This window comes from Mobula hypostoma, chromosome 9, assembly GCF_963921235.1.
Source record: "Mobula hypostoma chromosome 9, sMobHyp1.1, whole genome shotgun sequence".
Taxonomy (NCBI): Eukaryota; Metazoa; Chordata; class Chondrichthyes; order Myliobatiformes; family Myliobatidae; genus Mobula; species Mobula hypostoma.
Window position 1 is genome coordinate 19,651,137 of NC_086105.1, and position 18,078 is coordinate 19,669,214.

Genomic DNA, 18,078 nt, shown 5'->3' on the forward strand with positions numbered 1-18,078 from the left:
ATCAAAATTTGTCAACTCTTTGCTTTTCCAGTTTACCTTTATGGCTAAAAAATCCCTCTGCTAACACCTCCGCATTCTTTTGACCTTTGCTAGATCACCAATTAAACCTGGATGTTTGACTTCAGTAGCAGCCTAGCTCCTGCCTTACATTACCATACCTTGAAAACGTAATCAGCCCCCAATCATATGTTCACATAAATGAGTATTACAACTTTGATCAATTTAACTGAGAATTTTTATATGTGCTTCTTTTTTCACAGTAGGGCCACAAAAAAGGAAAAATTGTAAAGCATGAAAAAGTAAAAATTTAAAAACTGAAATGTCAGCATTTCAAAATTATTCATCCCACTTTGCTCAGTACTTAGTCGAACCACTTCTCACAGCTATTGCAGCTAGTAGTATTTTTGGATAAGTCTCTATTAGCTTTGTACACTGTGATGGAGAAGATTTGCTCATTCTTCTTTGCTAAATTGCTCAAGTTTTGATGGAGAGTGGGGCTGGGCAGAGATGATCGATTGGGTTGAGGTCAGCACTCTGACTGGGCCACTCAAAGCACATCAGATTTCTTCATTTGAAGCCACTCTATGGTTGCTCTGGCAGTCCTTCTGAAAAATGCACTTCCTCCTCAGTTTGAGCCTTCTGGCAGAGGCTAGCAGGGTTTTATTCAATAGGTTCAATTTAATGTCAGAGAAATGTATACAATATACATCCTGAAATGCTTTTTCTTCACAAACATCCATGAAAACAGAGGAGTGCCCCAAGGAATGAATGACAGTTAAATGTTAGAACCAGCCAGCTCCCCGCACACGAATAAACAGCAGCAAAGCGGCAACCCTCCCTCCCCCATCTGCACCCTCCACCAAGCACTCAAGTGTGCAGCAAAGCTTCAGTAAAGACACAGACCTGCAGTACTCCAAAGACTACTGATTCACTGACCTCAAACCTGCTCGCCTCCCAAGCCATGAAAATCCGGCGTCCTGAAGGCGCGCTAGTCTTTTAGGCTGCGTCCTTGGCATATCGAAAAATGGCCGGTCATGAGGCCCTGAGAGTGGGTCTCATTCCTGCAAAGAAGCAAAGTCAGCGTGTAATTCCAGGTTAGGGTCTTCAAAAAAACCCTGAGAAGGAAAAATAGAGATATTAAAGATAGAAATAGAGCTGTTTCCAAAGATGCAAGCAGAGGAGTTGCAGTTCGGTGTGTTACGAGAATACACATAAAATTAAGATGTTTGCTGGCCTGGGTTAGCATCAGTGACATCAGCAAGTGGTCTGCCACCTGCCCTCAGGGGAAGGAGAGATAAGGAACAATGGAGCAGCGTCTGGAGATGTGTAATGAAGGAACGGGGGAGAGAGAGCTGTCTGGAGCGGCTCCCCCTTTGAACCCTGAACTGTTTCAAGTGGTGGACAGGCGATGCCCCAGCAGGGGGATAAAAAGGGACAGGTTTGCTAAGGCAGACACACACGCCACCCGAGGTAACAAGACCCTGGAAGTGGTGCGCCTCTCACGAGTGGGTGAGAAGTACCAGACAACGACCAGGGTGGAAAGGTACGATCAGCGGGAACCCGGTGTGTGTCCGCCCTTGCCTGGGTGCCGGGTTCACTGCAGAGGATCGACCACATCTGGAGGAGGGGTCACAGTCGGTGACCTCCGATGACATCACCAAGGACCCGCCCAAAAGTTGCTTGTGAGCAATCTCGCCGGTCTGTGAGTGAAGCCGTTCTGAATGATCAGTTGTTCCTGTTCTATCTCTCTCTTCCCCCACGTTGTCCATCGCCATGGCAACGATTACTGCGAACTGAACTACTAACTGGACTGACCTTTGAGTCACTTTAAATTTGGTCATTTACCCCTAGACAACAATAGAGCTTGATTGATGCTGTTATCTTAATTCTGTGCACATGAGTGGTTATCATTGCTGAACTGTTGCATTTATTATCCTTTCGATGACTGTGTTGCTTATTTCTTTAATAAAACTTTCTTAGTTCTAGTACTCCAGACTCCAACTGAGTGATCCATTTCTGCTGGTTTGGCAACCCAGTTACGGGGTACGTAACATAAGTGGGGTTCTCGTCCGCGATTTTGAACGCTAAATTTGGGACGGAGTAAATTGATTGGGTTAAAATTCCCGAAAGAAAGAAAAGACAAACAGCAGAAATGGAGGCTGAGGAATTTATAAAGGCACCGACCTTGGAGGCATTAGAGGATGCCAGGAAATCGGAATTGGTAGCTGTGGCCAAACGGTTGAATCTTGCTAAGGTGAAGTCGACAATGAGGAGAGAGGAGATACACAGAGCTATTGTAGAGCACTATGTATCTAAAGGTGTGTTTCCCCAAGGTGAGCTGGGGGTGGTGTCTATTGAAAAACCTGCTGGAGACGCGGTACAGGTACAGCTTGAAAAACTGAGACTCGAGCACGAGTTCCGGGTACGGCAGTTAGAACACGAAGAGAAGGAGAGAGAGTTAGAAAGGCAAGAGAGAGAAAGACAGTAGGAGAGGGAAGAGAAAGAGAGGGACAGACAGTTAGAGAGAGAGGAGAAAGAGAGGCAATGGGAGCGAGAAGAGAGAGAGAAACAGAGGGAAAGGGAATTTGAGCTGGAGAAGTTAAAGATAAGGGCCGAGCAGGGGCTCGTGCCGAACCAAGGTGGAGGGTTCCGGGCGACCCAGGAGGTTAGGCTGGTTCCCCCATTTGACGATACCGACGTGGATCGGTACTTCCTCCACTTCGAAAAAGTGGCTATAAGTCAGGACTGGCCGAGGGATAAGTGGGTTGTTTTACTTCAGAGTGTACTGAAAGGGAAGGCCCAAGAAGCTTACTCAGCTTTATCCGCGGAAGATGCCCAGAAGTATGAGGTGGTGAAAGAGGCCATCCTCAGGATTTATGAGTTGGTCCCAGAGGCATACCGGCAGAGGTTCCGGAATGCGAGGAAGCGGTGGGACCGCGCGTATTTGGAGTTTGCCCGTGAGATGCAGACATATTGTGAGCGTTGGTGCGCCTCAAAGGGGGTAGAGGGGGATTATGACAGACTGCTACAACTGATCCTGATTGAGCAGTTTAAAGGTTGTGTCCCCGAGGGTATGAGACCCTACCTCGATGAGAAAGAGGCAGCCACGTTAGCCGCAACTGCTAAGTTAGCGGATGAGTATACGTTGACGCATAAAATGAAGTTTGCCCCGAGTAAAGGCTACCAGAAAGGTAGTCAGGACGGAGAGGAGAGTCCGCCGGAAAAGTCAGAAAGTAAGCCGGGGACTAGTGAAAAGGATAAGGTAGACCGGGAGCAGTCTGGTAGGAAGTCTCCTGGGGTCGTCTGTTATAATTGTGGGAAAGTCGGACACTTTGCGTCCAGGTGCTTTGCCCCAAGGAAGGAGACAGGGAAAGGAAAAGCGGAAATTTGGAATGGCTGTATCGAGCTGTTAAGCGAACCGCTAGGGAAGGACAGGTCTGAAAAAAGTCCAGGAAGGGCGCGAGAGGTTTATCTCGGCCGGATTGGTGTCAGTGAAGAAGAGGTTAAAACCAGTTCCAGTGCGGATCTGGAGAGACACGGGAGCGTGTCAGTCACTAATACTGAAGAGTGTATTAGAGTTTAGCTCAGAGACCCAGACTGGGGAGGTAGAGGTCAAAGGTGTTGGGGAAGGGACAGAGTCAGTCCCTTTGCACCAGATACACTTACAGAGCAACCTGGTCTCTGGACTAGTCACGATCGGGGTGAGGTCAGAATTACCGATGAAAGACGTGGAAGTCTTGCTCGGTAATGACATCACCGGAGGAATCGTGTTCCCAGTCGTGAGATTGACAGGTCAGCCTGCCAGCATTGAGGCCCCGCCCATGGACTCACAGGTTCATCACCGGCCCGCGATAGCGAATTTAGCTGTGGTGGTAAATTTAGCTGAAACATTTCTGCCAACCTTGTATGAGACAGGGTGTAGTGAGATAAGAGGTAGTGAGGGAGCTGGGACAGACGTAGCAGTAGCCAGGAAAGAATTTGTGCAGACGCAGGAGCGAGACGAGGGGCTGATGGTTTTTGCCGAGACAGCTCTCTCTGACACAGCTTTAACAAGGGAACTAGTAGGCTATTGTGCGGATGAGGAAGTGCTAAGGAAGAAAGGGAAATCAAGGACAGTATCCGCAGATGAGGAGTGGGGGGTGGTGCAAAAGAGTTATGGGGATGAGGTTTTTAACATGGCCCACGAGGTACCCCCCGGTGGACATCTTGCGGTGCTGGAGGAAACAGTTGGTGGAATCATGAAAGAGATTTACCGGCTGCCCAGGGGGAAAAATGTTATTGATCATGACCGACGCGAACTGAGACGGTCACCGGCTTTTGATATGCTAACAAACCTAGTCGGTGTTAGCGTGGAAATCAATGAAGCTAGGGGCCCCCTGATAAGAGGAAAAAAACATTTTGAAAAGATTAGTATGGGATCGATCAGATGGGAGAAGGCTATTGTTTTGGCCAGGTCTACTGATAAGGTCTCTCCCTTAATCCCCGAACAAAGCGAATCTTTAGAAGAAGTAATTAAACGACTCGCGCCCATGGGTTTGATTGTCCCGAGGAAATGCAAAGAACTGGGACGTTGGGTGATGTCTGTTACAATAGGGCAGCCTTGTAAAGAACACTCATATATATTGAGTAATTCAGTGACTAAAGGGCTGATGAACACAGAGGTGTGTATTGGCAATTTAATACGGCTGTCTGAAGCCAGCTTGATAGTGAACCTTGAAAAAAATGAATTCGGCCACACGAGGGTCACTTACCCGGGAATTGTGGTGACACAGGGGCAGCTGGCAGCGATGCAAGCTACAGTGCAGGCTATCGCTGACCTCCCAACCCCGACAGACAAGAGGGCCCTCAGAAGGCTCTTGGAGATGGTGGGGTACTGCAGGAAGTTTTGCAATAACTCTGCGGTCAATACCCGTCCCCCTCCTACTAAGCCCTTGCGAGAGAAAACTGAGTCGGAATGGGACGACCCTTGTTATTGTGGTCCGGGACAAAACCAAATGAGAGGTTACATTGATCGCAATTCATCAGTGTTTTTGGCCACTATGAAGTTTGCTGAGTTGGAGCCTGGTCTAAGGGATTATTAATAACACGTGTAAGAGGAACAGAAAATGTGATGACTGTCTGTCAAGGTGTTGACAGCTTCAAACTCGCTGTGTTAGCCAAATAGCTGATAAAGATGTATATTGTGTATGTATCAAATAATGTATTCATGTTTGTAATTTTTACCTCCCGGTAAAAATCCTTAAAGGGGGGGAAGTGTTACGAGAATACACATAAAATTAAGATGTTTGCTGGCCTGGGTTAGCATCAGTGACATCAGCAAGTGGTCTGCCACCTGCCCTCAGGGGAAGGAGAGATAAGGAACAATGGAGCAGCGTCTGGAGATGTGTAATGAAGGAACGGGGGAGAGAGAGCTGTCTGGAGCGGCTCCCCCTTTGAACCCTGAACTGTGTCAAGTGGTGGACAGGCGATGCCCCAGCAGGGGGATAAAAAGGGACAGGTTCGCTAAGGCAGACACACACGCCACCCGAGGTAACGAGACCCTGGAAGTGGTGCGCCTCTCACGAGTGGGTGAGAAGTATCAGACAACGACCAGGGTGGAAAGGTACGATCAGCGGGAACCCGGTGTGTGTCCGCCCTTGCCTGGGTGCCGGGTTCACTGCAGAGGATCGACCACATCTGGAGGAGGGGTCACAGTCGGTGACCTCAGATGACATCACCAAGGACCCGCCCAAAAGTTGCTTGTGAGCAATCTCGCCGGTCTGTGAGTGAAGCCGTTCTGAATGATCAGTTGTTCCTGTTCTATCTCTCTCTTCCCCCACGTTGTCCATCACCATGGCAACGATTACTGCGAACTGAACTACTAACTGGACTGAACTTTGAGTCACTTTAAATTTGGTCATTTACCCCTAGACAACGATAGAGCTTGATTGATGCTGTTATCTTAATTCTGTGCACATGAGTGGTTATCATTGCTGAACTGTTGCATTTATTATCCTTTCGATGACCGTGTTGCTTATTTCTTTAATAAAACTTTCTTAGTTCTAGTACTCCAGACTCCAACTGAGTGATCCATTTCTGCTGGTTTGGCAACCCAGTTACGGGGTACGTAACAGGTGCCATCATCCTGAGCTCCGCCCTCAAATATTGAGGACCTCCGTAGTTAGCAGTATTCATCTTCCCGTCAGTCCTGACCAGATTTCCAGTGTCTGCTGCTGAAATACATCCCCATAGCATGATGCTACCTCCACCATACTTTACAGTAGGGAGGTGTTACCTGGCTGATGCGCAGTATGAGATTTACAGGTACAGTTTAGTGTTGAAGCCAAGACGTTCCACATTCTATCTCATGACTTCCTTCCACATTTTTACAGCATCTTCTCAGTGATGCTTTACAAAGCCTTTATGGGTGAGATGTGTTCTTTTTTTAGCTAGGACTTCTTCCTTGCCACTCTTCCATTAATACCCTTTTTGTTCAAGGCCTTAGAGATTGTGAAACCATGAATTTCATCTCCAGTTGCAGCCACCGACTTCTGTTACTCACTCAGTCACAGTTCGCATCACGGTACCCTCTCTTACAAGTGCCATTCTTCAGCTACTAACTTTAGAGGTGCAGCCTAACCTAGGCAGTGTGGCTGTGATTTTGTATTTTTCCCACATTTTCACAATGGACTGCTTTGAACTCTGAGGTATGTTCAGTGACTTTCAGATTATCCCAGATTTGTGTCTCTCTATTAATCATTTCCCTGATTTGAATGCTGTTTTATCTTCATGTTGGTTTGGTTTGTTGAAAACCAACGATGCCAGTTGGACCTTACAGAGAGAAGGCATTTATTCTAATAAATTCATTGAAAATAGGTGATCCTCCAATTTTCTTGATCAACAAATTTGGGGAGTTGGTAAGATATAATATATGGCATTGCGCCTGATAAAAGTTAGCAGAGTAATTGCAAAAGGAATGAATACTTTTTCAGCCTCACGATTTTGGATTTTAATTTTTAATAAGGTGTTGACAGGTGCTGGTTTTTTTCCTTTTGATTTGACATGGAGAATGTAGATTAACTTAAAAAATCCTAATTCCATATATTTTAAATTTAGAAAATGAGACAGTTAAATGTGAAAATAGTTGTGGCGCTGAATAATTTTTCAAGGCACTGTAGATTAAGCTTAAACAACAGGAATTCTGAAGATGCTGGAAATTCAAGCAACGCACATCAAAGTTGCTGGTGAACGCAGCAGGCCAGGCAGCATCTCTAGGAAGAGGTACAGTCGACGTTTCAGGCCAAGACCCTTCGTCAGGACTAACTGAAGGAAGAGTTAGTAAGAGATTTGAAAGTGGGAGGGGGAGGGGGAGATCCAAAATGATAGGAGAAGACAGGAGGGGGAGGGATGGAGCCAAGAGCTGGACAGGTGATTGGCAAAGGGGATATGAGAGGATTATGGGACAGGAGGCCCGGGGAGAAAGACAAGGGGAGGGGGGAACCCAGAGGATGGACAAGGAGTATAGTCAGAGGGAGAAAAAGAGTGAGAGAAAGAATGTGTGTATGAAAATAAAAATAAATAGTCGGCTGGGGTGATATACTGCACACTTCACCTGTGAGTCGGATGGGGTGATATACTGTATCCAACCACTAAGCACATCTTTCCCTCCCCCCCCCCCGCATTCCGCAGGGATCGCTCCCTACGCAACTCCCTTGTCCATTCGTCCCCCCCATCCCTCCCCACTGATCTCCCTCCTGGCACTTATCCGTGTAAGTGGAACAAGTGCTACACATGCCCTTACTCTTCCTCCTTCACCACCATTCAGGGCCCCAGACAGTCCTTCCAGGTGAGGCGACACTTCACCTGTGAGTCGGCTGGGGTGATTTACTGCGTCCGGTGCTTCCGATGTGGCCTTCTATATATTGGCGAGACCCGACGCAGACTGGGAGACCGCTTTGCTGAACATCTACGCTCTGTCCGCCAGAGAAAGCAGGATCTCCCAGTGGCCACACACTTTAACTCCACATCCCATTCCCATTCTGACATGTCTATCCACGGCCTCCTCTACTGTAAAGATGAAGCCACACTCAGGTTGGAGGAACAACACCTTATATTCCGTCTGGGTAGCCTCTAACCTGATGGCATGAACATTGACTTCTCTAACTTGCGCTAATGCCCCACATCCCCCTCGTACCCCATTGGTTATTTATTTTTATACACACATTCTTTCTCTCACTCTCCTTTTTCTCCCTCTGTCCCTCTGACTATACGCCTTGCCCATCCTCTGGGTCCCCCCCCCCACTTGTCTTTCTTCCCGGGCCTCCTGTCCCATGAGTCGCTCATATCTCCTTTGCTAATCACCTGTCCAGCTCTTGGCTCCATCCCTCCCCCCTCCTGTCTTCTCCTATCATTTTGGATCTCCCCCTCCCCCTCCCACTTTCAAATCTCTTACTAACTCTTCCTTCAGTTAGTCCTGACGAAGGGTCTTGGCCTGAAACATCAACTGTACCTCTTCCTAGAGATGCTGCCTGGCCTGCTGTGTTCACCAGCAACTTTGATGTGTGTTGCGTAGATTAAGCTTAGTTTATCTGCCCTAATATTCAGTGCTGCTATATATGAATCCTTAATTACATAGGTTTTTAAACTAGCCTTTGAGCAAGTCTGGCCATTTAGTCTATTTTCTTTTTCTTATTTCTGCAAAAAAAATAACTTCATTTTCATCTGTTAAGTTTTGTCCACTGCTTTGTTGTGCAGTCTCTCAGCCCAAGTGTGTATTCCTGGTCTGTTATTGCAGAGTCATAGAGCCATAGACAAGTACAGCACAGAAACAAGCCTTCAGCTCATCATGTCTGTGCCAAACCATTTGAACTGCCTACTCCCGTCAACCTGCGCTGGGACTATATCCTTCCATGCCCCTACCATCCATGTACCTATCCAAACTTCTTTTAAACATTGAAATCAAGCTCGTATCCACCACTTACACTGGCCACTCTTGTGGCCCTCTGAGTGAAAAAGTTTAGCCTTCTGTTCCCCTTAAACTTTTCATATTTCACCGATAACCCACGACCTCTGGTTGTAGTCCCACACAACCTCAGTGGAAAAAGCCTGCATTTATTTGCATTTTCCTGTAGGTAGGTGAGCAGAACTGCACACAATACTCCAAATTAGGCCTCACCAACATATTATATAACTTTTACATAACATCCCATATCCTGTACTCAGTACTTTGAGTAAAGAAGGCCGATATGCCAAAAGCCTTGTTTTTTAACAACCCTATCTACCTGTGACCCCACTTGCAATGAATTATGGACCTGAATTCCCAGATCACTTTGTTCTACAACGCTCCTCAGTGCCCTACAGTTCACTGTGTAAGACCTACCCAGGTTGGTCCTACCAAAATGCAACACCTCGGACTTGTCTGCAAAAATTCCATCTGCCATTTTCCTCGCTGGTGCAGGTTCTGCTGCAAGCTCTGATAGCCTTCCTCACTGTGCACGATACCCTCAATCTTAGTATCATCTGCAAAGTTGCTATCCAGCTAACCACATATCATCCTTATCATTGATGGAGATGACAAACAGTGATTCACCCAGCACCAATCCCTGTGGTACTCCACTAGTCAGAGGCTTCCAATCTCCCACAAAACCAATGTCTAATACAATTTACAATCTCATCTTGAATGCCAAGCAACTCTTAAGCAATCTTCCATGTGGGACCTTGTCAAAAGCCTTGCAACGTCCACTGTCTTGCCTTCATCAACTTTATTGCTAACTTCCTCGAAAAACTCGAAGATTTGTTAGACGTGAACTACCATACATGAAGCCATGTTGACTATCCTAATCAGTCCATGTCTATCCAATACTTATATATCCTGTCCTTTAGAATATCTTCCAATAACTTTCCCACTACTGATGTCAGGCTCACTGGTCTAAAATTTCCTGGCTTATTCTTAGAGCCTTTCTTAAACAGTGGGACACAGTTAGCACCAATCCCTGTGGTACTCCACTAGTCACAGGCTTCCAGTCTCCCAGTTGCTCTCACCCCCATCATTGCAAAGTGCTTTGAGCAACTGGTTCTGTCACATCTGAAATCCTGTCTGCCCACTACCCTGGACCCCCATCAATTTGCCTATTGCACCAACAGGTGAACAGAGGACGCCATCTCTACGGCACTTCACTCTGCCCTGACCCAGCTGGACAACCCCAACTCTTAACGTCAGAATGCTGTTCGTTGACTTCAGTTCGGCAGTCAATACTATGATCCCCTCCAAGCTGATCGCCAAACTTCATCAGCTTGGTATCAGCTCATCCCTCTGCAATTGGACCTTGGACTTTCTGACTAACAGACCCCAGTCAGTTAAGTTAGACACCCTCTGCTCCTCCACTCTCACCCTGAACACTGGTTTGCCTCAAGGCTGTGTGCTCAGACCTCTTCTGTACTCCCTTTTCACCTATGACTGCGTTCCTGTACACGGTTATAACTCCAGAATCAAGTTCACATATGACACCATGGTGGTTGGCCTGATCAGAGGGGATAAGGAGACGGCCTACAGGGATGAGGTCCAGCACCTGACTGCGTGGTGTGCCGATAACAACCTGGCCCTTAACTCCCAGAAGACCAAGGAGATCATTGTGGACTTCAGGCATGCTAGGAGCAATACTCACGTCCCCACCTATATCAACGGAGCTGTAGTGGAGCGTGTATCAAGCTTCAAATTCCTTGGTGTCCACATTTCCGAGGATCTCACCTGGTCCCTGAACTCCTCCATCCTGATCAAAAAGGTGCAACAGCGACTTTATTTCCTGCGGAGCATCAAGAAAGCTTACCTCTGTCCCAGGATACTGACGAACTTTTACCGCTGTACCATTGAGAACGTACTCACCAACTGCATCTCAGTGTGGTATGGCAACTGTCCCGTATCGGACCGCAAAGCACTCCAGCGTGTGATGAAAACTGCCCAGCGGATTATCGGCACCCAATTATCCACCACTGAGAACATCTACCATAAACGCTGCCTGGGCAGGGCGAAAAGCATTATCAAGGATGCATCTCACCCTAACCATGGACTTTTTACTCTTTTCCCATCCGGTAGGCGCCACAGGAGCCTCCGCTTCCGCACCGGCAGGCACAGGAAGAGCTTCTTCCCTGAGGCTGTGACCCTGCTGAACCTCACATCACAGCGCTAAGCAGTATTGCACCCATATTGTACTGTCTCAGTACTTTTATATTTGTGTCCTTTTAGCACTTACATTTTATTTGCAGTTATTTTGTAAATAATGCTATTCTTTGCATTTCTGGCCAGATGCTAACTGCTTTTCATTGGCTTTGTATCTGTACTCGGCACAATGACAATAAAGTTGAATCTATTCTAATCTATCCTCCAATCCTCCAGTACCTCACCTGTCACTCAGGCCTTGGGGATTTGTCCACCCTAATTTGCCTCAATACTGCAAAAAACTCCTCAGTAATCTGTATAGATCCATGAAGTTCATGCTGCTTTGCCTCACTTCCAGAGACTCTATGCCCATCTCCTGAGTAAATACAAATGCGAAAAATTCATTCAAGATCTCCCACATCTCTTGGATTACCATTCTGATCTTTAAGTGGACCAGTTTAGTCTCATGTAATGCTTTTGCCTCTTAATATATCTATAAATTCCCTTGAGATTCTCCTTCACCTTGCCTGCCAGGGCAACCTCATGCCATATTTTAGGCTGCCTGACTTCTTTCTTAGTTGTTCTCTTGCATTTTTTATATTTCATCAACACCTCATTTGTTTCTCTCTGCGTATGTCTGCTATGGACCTCCTTTGTTTTCTTAACTAGGACCTCCCTATCCCTAGCTGAGATACAACTGGGCACTACTGTGACATTTTCCTGACTAGTAACGCCACCCCTCTGCCTTTAATCCATCCCTCTGCCACGTCTAAAACAACAGAACCCCGGAATATTGAGCTGACAGTCCTGCCCCTCCTGCAGCCAAACATCTCTAATGGCTACAATACATGATTATAGGTGTTGATCCATGGCCTGAGCTCATCTGCCTTTCCCTACAATATCTCTTACGTTGAAATACTCACAGCTCAGATCATTAGTGGCTCCCTGCTCAACCTTTTGATTCCTGACTTTGTCTGAGGTCTTAACACCATCTGTCTCCACTACGTCTACTATCTGTTGTGGCATTCTGGTTACCATCCCTTGCAACTCTAGTTTAAACCCCGCGATTTCCCCATGCAACAGCAGTGAACCTGCCCGCTAGGGAATATTAGTCCCTCTCCAGTTCAGGTGCAAACTATTTCTTGCATAAGGTCCCACCTTCCCACCTGCACTTTTAATACTAGGGTTACACTTATAATCTTTTGAGTCGAATGAAGTTTTGCTAAATTCATCCTTCACTCCTTGCAGTTTAATACTCAATTTATATCACTAAGGTTTTAGTCTGGCATTGATCCTTGTGGGGGCGGGTGGTGCGGGGGGACACTACAGCTAGCTACCACCCATTCTGAAAAAGCAGCAGCTCTTCCTTGCTTTCTGTTGTAAAGACAGTTTCCAGCAAAGTTGACTTCATGGGCATCAATTTTGTTTGGGATTTTACTAGATGCCTTCTGAAGAAACAAATATGGTCAGACTAGTCAAACTTGATTTGTCTTTAACATAAAAACAAACTTCTGGAAAAACTATGTGAGTTAAGCAGCATCTGTTGGAGAAGGAGGAATGTCAATGTTTCAGTCCAGAGACTGAATCAAGACTTGTCTCCTTGACTTCAACAAATATGTGCTGGCTCTGCCACATCACCTCAAACTTTTATACTCAGGTCCTCAGCCATCCTGTTAGATGGTCAACTTTAGATTTTTTCTTGCCATCTCCAGTTAAAATAAATCTCAAAATATAATGACTGTTCTCCAAGGGTTTTATTATCAATATTTGGTCCAACTGGTGCTTCTTGTTCCAAAAGCCTTTCCTCAAAACTTGTATTTCCCCAACTTTAAGAGTATCCTGGTAAAATGGAGACACAAAAGATTGCAAATGCTGGAATCAAGAGCAACAGACAGTTTGCAAGAAGAACTCAGTGGGTCATGCAGCATCTGTGTGATAAAAGATTTGTCACCATTTCAGGTCAAAACCCTGCATCAGGAACATGGACAATTCCCTTCCTCCCACAGAAGCTGCTTGACCTTCTAAGTTCCTCCAGCAGATTATACTTAGCATCTTCGGGAATCCCTTTTTATCCGTTATAATGCTATCACATCCTTTCTGTATTGTTGATCGTAACTATACACATTACACAAGCTATGGTACAACTAATGTCTGTTAATATTTTAACAGGAACTCCTGCCCCTCTATTCTGTGTCTAAGCTGATGGAGGCACATGTCTAATATGCCATGTTATTTATTTGTCTGTCTGCCATTAGAGCAGAGGTTCTCAACCTTTTTTTTAATGCCATGGACCCTTACCATTAACCAAAGCTTCTCTGGATGCCAGGTTGGGAACCCCTGTGTTAGAGGTTTGTGGACATCCATATCAACATTCATCTGTCCTTCTCAATTCTGTTAGATCCTATTTCAGATTGAGTTACAGATACCACTATTGTTCCCACTTAATCCAATCCATTGCTGTTTGCTTGGGTCTAGAATTTCCTTCCTGTCCAGCAACCACGGTGCTAGTTTTGATATCACTTACTTGTGGCTCTTATTTTTAATTCCATATAATTTATTAATACTGCAGAAAGCAGCGACCTTTTACTGAGCTCTATAAAACCTTACTGCAAACATATTTTTAAAATTCCAAATGACTGTTATCATTTGCTTTCTACTAATGACTCATTTTTAATCCAATTTCTCTCTTCCCCTCTGATCGTGTAGGGGTTTACTTCCTTGATGAATCTGTTGTGTGCAGTTTGGTAAAATCCATTGCACCGCATCAACTGTTTGTTGACAATCCTTTTTAATTCCTCAGGATGTTCATTTGTAACCTTTTATTAATAAGCCTATGATGACCCTATCTGTTATCAAGCATAGATGTTCTGTCCCAGCTGTCTATGTGATATGTAAGTGAGAGCAGTACGATATCGAGAGCAAGCTGTTCCCCATGCAGCAGGCTTCCCCTTCTCTGCACATCTGATGAATTGAAAGGAATGGCAGAGACTGGTACAGTTTGGCAGCATCGCAGGAGTTGCCCATCTGTGTTGAACTCAAGCTGGGACTGCCTTAGGGACTCCAGCTCCGATCTTTTCCTCAAGGCTTACTCTTGAAGCCTTCCCCATAAGTGGGTATAGCCATAAGGCAACAAAGGTTTGAGATCAGAGTTTTTCTTCTGGAAGAGCTGGCAAGTCTCATCTGCCCAAAGCGACTGGTGTTAAGGCACCAGTAATCCGCCTTTTGCCTCTTAGTAGAAACTGTTTTGAGGCATAGGTAATGGGAGCTTATCCCACTGCCATTCCCCCTCCCCCTGAGTTATAACAACTTTAAGGAACCAACTCTATGATGATTGCCTTTTATTAATCCGTAAGTCACTAAGTACTGATTCATACAGTCACTTGGACTTTTTCCACTTATTTGTCCTATCTGCTATCAGGCTAACAGACCTGTAGTTGACTTGACCTAGTCTCTCTGTTGATACCACACGAACAACCTTCTGGTCCTCTCTTCTTTTAAATAATTAAATTTTATCCAGACTTAGTGACAAATCAAATACCATCAGGAAGTAAACAGACTAGTGTCCTGAACTTGAAGCTGAATGCATTTAAAACAGTGGAGATCCATACAAACTGAGAAGAAATGTCTCCTCTCCACCACTCATCATCAATAACTCCACAGTGAGCATCCTTTCAACATTCAGATTCCTGGACTTCATTATTTTGCAGAATTACATGTGGGAGAATCTTATCCTATTCATTAAGAAAAAGGCTCAGCAGAAAATGTACAGTTGGTAAAATTCCATCTTTCTCAGAACATACTGTTGGAATTCTACACTGCCATCGTAAAGAGCATCCTCACATCAGCCATTGCTGTCTATTTTGGTGCTATATCTGACAGCAATCTGTCAAGACAGCAGAAAAAGGTTATTGCTTGTGGTTTGCCATCACTGCAGGACTTGTGTGTGTCCAGGACAAAGAAGAAGGCGGGAAAAATCATTGCAGTCACTACCCACCCAGCAAACTGCCTTTTCCAAACACTCCTTTCTGGAAAGCACTATCGGGCTATTGAAAGACAAACTTAATGTCATCTTTAAAGTTTCTTTCCCCAGTCAGTTGATATGATCAACGATTCAAGGTGCTCCAAAACGCCCCTCTATCTTTTATTATCTCAGTACAGCACTTCACTGTAATCTCTTGAAACCACTTTTTATAATGCTGTTTACATTGTAAATGCATGATGGTATTTATGTATTGATGATGGAGGTCTCTAATAATTTATTGACATCCAGAACAGTTATTTGGATTTTTTCTTGTTAGATTTTGCATTGCAAATGCTACTTTGCCTTTATCAGCTATAGCAGTGTGAGTTTTTACATGATAACTAGCACATTTACTTATTAATTTTCTTTCCAGAGCACCACTGCACCTTGCATGTGCAAATGGACATGCTGATGTAGTTGCTTTGCTTGTTGAAAATAAATCAAATCTGAACATTTGTGACAACGAAAACCGCTCTCCTTTGATGAAGGTAAGAGATCTTGATTTTGATGGGGCCAGTCTATTTGTTTAATTTCCTTTTGCACCTTTCCTGAAACCTTCATCCTTCCTAGAGTGTAGTGACTTGAATTACAGTCAATAATCCATTTCCCCTACTTTTTCAAACATCCTTCAGTTTTCTTGTCCCTTTAGTTTTCTCTCTCCCATATGAATTATTTCATATTCCAGTGCTTTCTCACTTTTTCCTCATATCTGTACTCCATCACGAGGTCTTTCCTAATTCTCCGCCTGTTTTAATTTAATATTAATCATAATTGATTATGGTCATGACAGTTGGACCAAAGTGCACATATTTAATTTAGTACCTAGACAGGTGTCCCCTGCTTTTCAAACGTTCGCTTTACGAAACCTCGCTGTTACGAAAGAACTACATTAGTACCCTATTTTTGCTAACAGAAGGTGTTTTCACTGTTACGAAAAAAGCAGCGCACGAAAAAATCAGCGCGCGATAAAAAGCAGAGCGCGCCCCGAGCAGCCGCTCTCCCCCGGATTCGAAACTGCATTCTCGCCGGCATTGCTTTAACACATGCCTGTGAGGAGCTGTTAGCAAGATGAGTTCTAAGGTATCAGAAAAGCCTGAAAGAGCTCGTAAGGGTATTACACTTAGCATAAAACTAGACATAATTAAGCTTTTTGATCATGGTGAATGAAGTAAGGACTAACTGAGTTTGGCTTGTGAAAGCTGACGAAGATGATGTTGAAGAGGTTTTCACATCCCATGACCAAGAACTGATAGATGAAGAGCTGATGCAATTGGAAGAGGAAAGGTTAACAATCGAGACCGAATGAGTACTGATCAAGTACGACTTTAGTTTTGAAAGGGTGCGTCGGTTTAGGGGATATTTGCAGGATGGTTTGAGTCCTTACAAAGAACTGAATGATAGAAAAATGTGCGAGGCTCAGCAGTCAAGCAAGCCTTCCACATCAGCCACAGCAGACGACGAACCTCGACCTTCAACATCAAGGCAGGCAGTTATAGGAGAAGATGAGCTGCCTGCTCTAATGGAACCAGACGACGAGATGAAACCCCAGTGTCCCACCACTCCAACACCCAGGCCGCAAACAGATACCGATTCGCGGAGAATGCAGCAGTAGCCGGGAGAGACACAGCACATCTTTAAGAAAAAAGCCAAAATAAACATGCTAATTAATTAGGTACTGCCCAGGACGTAATTGTCAGCCCAGATCAGAGGCGATGCAACCGGCAATCGGCACTGATCTGGGCCGACGTTTACGTGCTGGGCGGCACCTAATTAATTAGCATGTTTATTTCGGCTTTTTTCTTAAAGATGTGCTGTGTGCCTCCCGGCTACCACTGTATGCTTCGTGGATCAGTATCGGTTCGCTGCCCGGAGGGTGGGGGCCACTGCACCACCCAAACTCCAATGACTCAGTCTAACACACCACCATCAGTGTGCTCCGTGCTTTCCCAATTCCGGTAAGTGATACTACACTGTACATACATTATTTCTACTTTATATCGGCTGTGTATTTTTACGTGTTATTTGGTATAATTTGGCAGCTTCATAGCTTAAAGGTTACTGGAGAGAGCGCTTGCGCCGTGTTTTTGCCAATGGCGCTTGCGTGAGATTTTCGCTACGGAGAACAGTTCAGGCAATGATTGTGGAAAAGTATTTCTACTTTATATAAGCTGTGTATTTATCATATTATTCCTACTTTTACTATATGTTACTGTTACTTTTGGTTTTATGTGTTATTTGGCATGATTTGGTAGGTTATTTTTGGGTCTGCGAATGCTCACAAAATTTTCCCATGTAAATAAATGGTAATTGCTTCTTTGCTTTATGACATTCCGGCTTACGAATCGTTTGATAGGAACGCTGTACCTTCGGATGGCGGGGGAAACCTGTATCCAGTTTGATATAAAAATTTCTCCATCTCAAAGGAAAGATTAGTGACAAGTATTCACTACAAGCCTGCAGGTTCCCATAGTGATCTTGAATGTACTTCCACCCACAGCCTCTGTACCGTTCTCTCAGTTCCTGTGACTCTGTTCTATTCACTCCAGTGGTAGTCCCACAGAGATAGTGTTGAGGAGCTTCTAGTATCTGAGTCTAATATGGATTCCTGGTCTCATTCTGTGTATCTGTTGGGTAGTAGAATGATAGCAAAGCAAGTGTATCTGTAATCCAGACTTGCTAGCAGTTAACAACAATGAACTTCAAACATAACCTCTTGTTACCTTGTTCACAGGCAGTGCAGTGTGAACAGGAGCGTTGTGTAGTTATCTTACTAAGCCATGATGCTGATCCTAATCTGGTGGACATTAATGTATATACTGCTCTGCATCTTGCTGTTCTGATCCCTAACATCACTTTGGCAACGCATTTGCTGGAGTATGGGGCACACTTAGATGCCCGAGATAAGGTACTTGCATTAATTCTT

At 45.0% G+C, this 18,078-nt stretch overlaps 1 protein-coding gene across 4 annotated transcripts in view; it reads left to right on the top strand.

The window, feature by feature from the left end:
- The window catches only part of LOC134351543 (ankyrin repeat domain-containing protein 26-like), a 110,586-nt gene that overhangs the window by 1,394 nt on the left and 91,114 nt on the right, over positions 1-18,078 (top strand). For all 4 annotated transcript variants that reach the window (XM_063057826.1, XM_063057825.1, XM_063057828.1 and 1 more), the window contains exons 2-3: positions 15,529-15,643; positions 17,887-18,060. In XM_063057826.1, the coding sequence (XP_062913896.1) occupies positions 15,529-15,643; positions 17,887-18,060 (289 nt within the window). The remainder of the gene's footprint in view (positions 1-15,528; positions 15,644-17,886; positions 18,061-18,078) is intronic.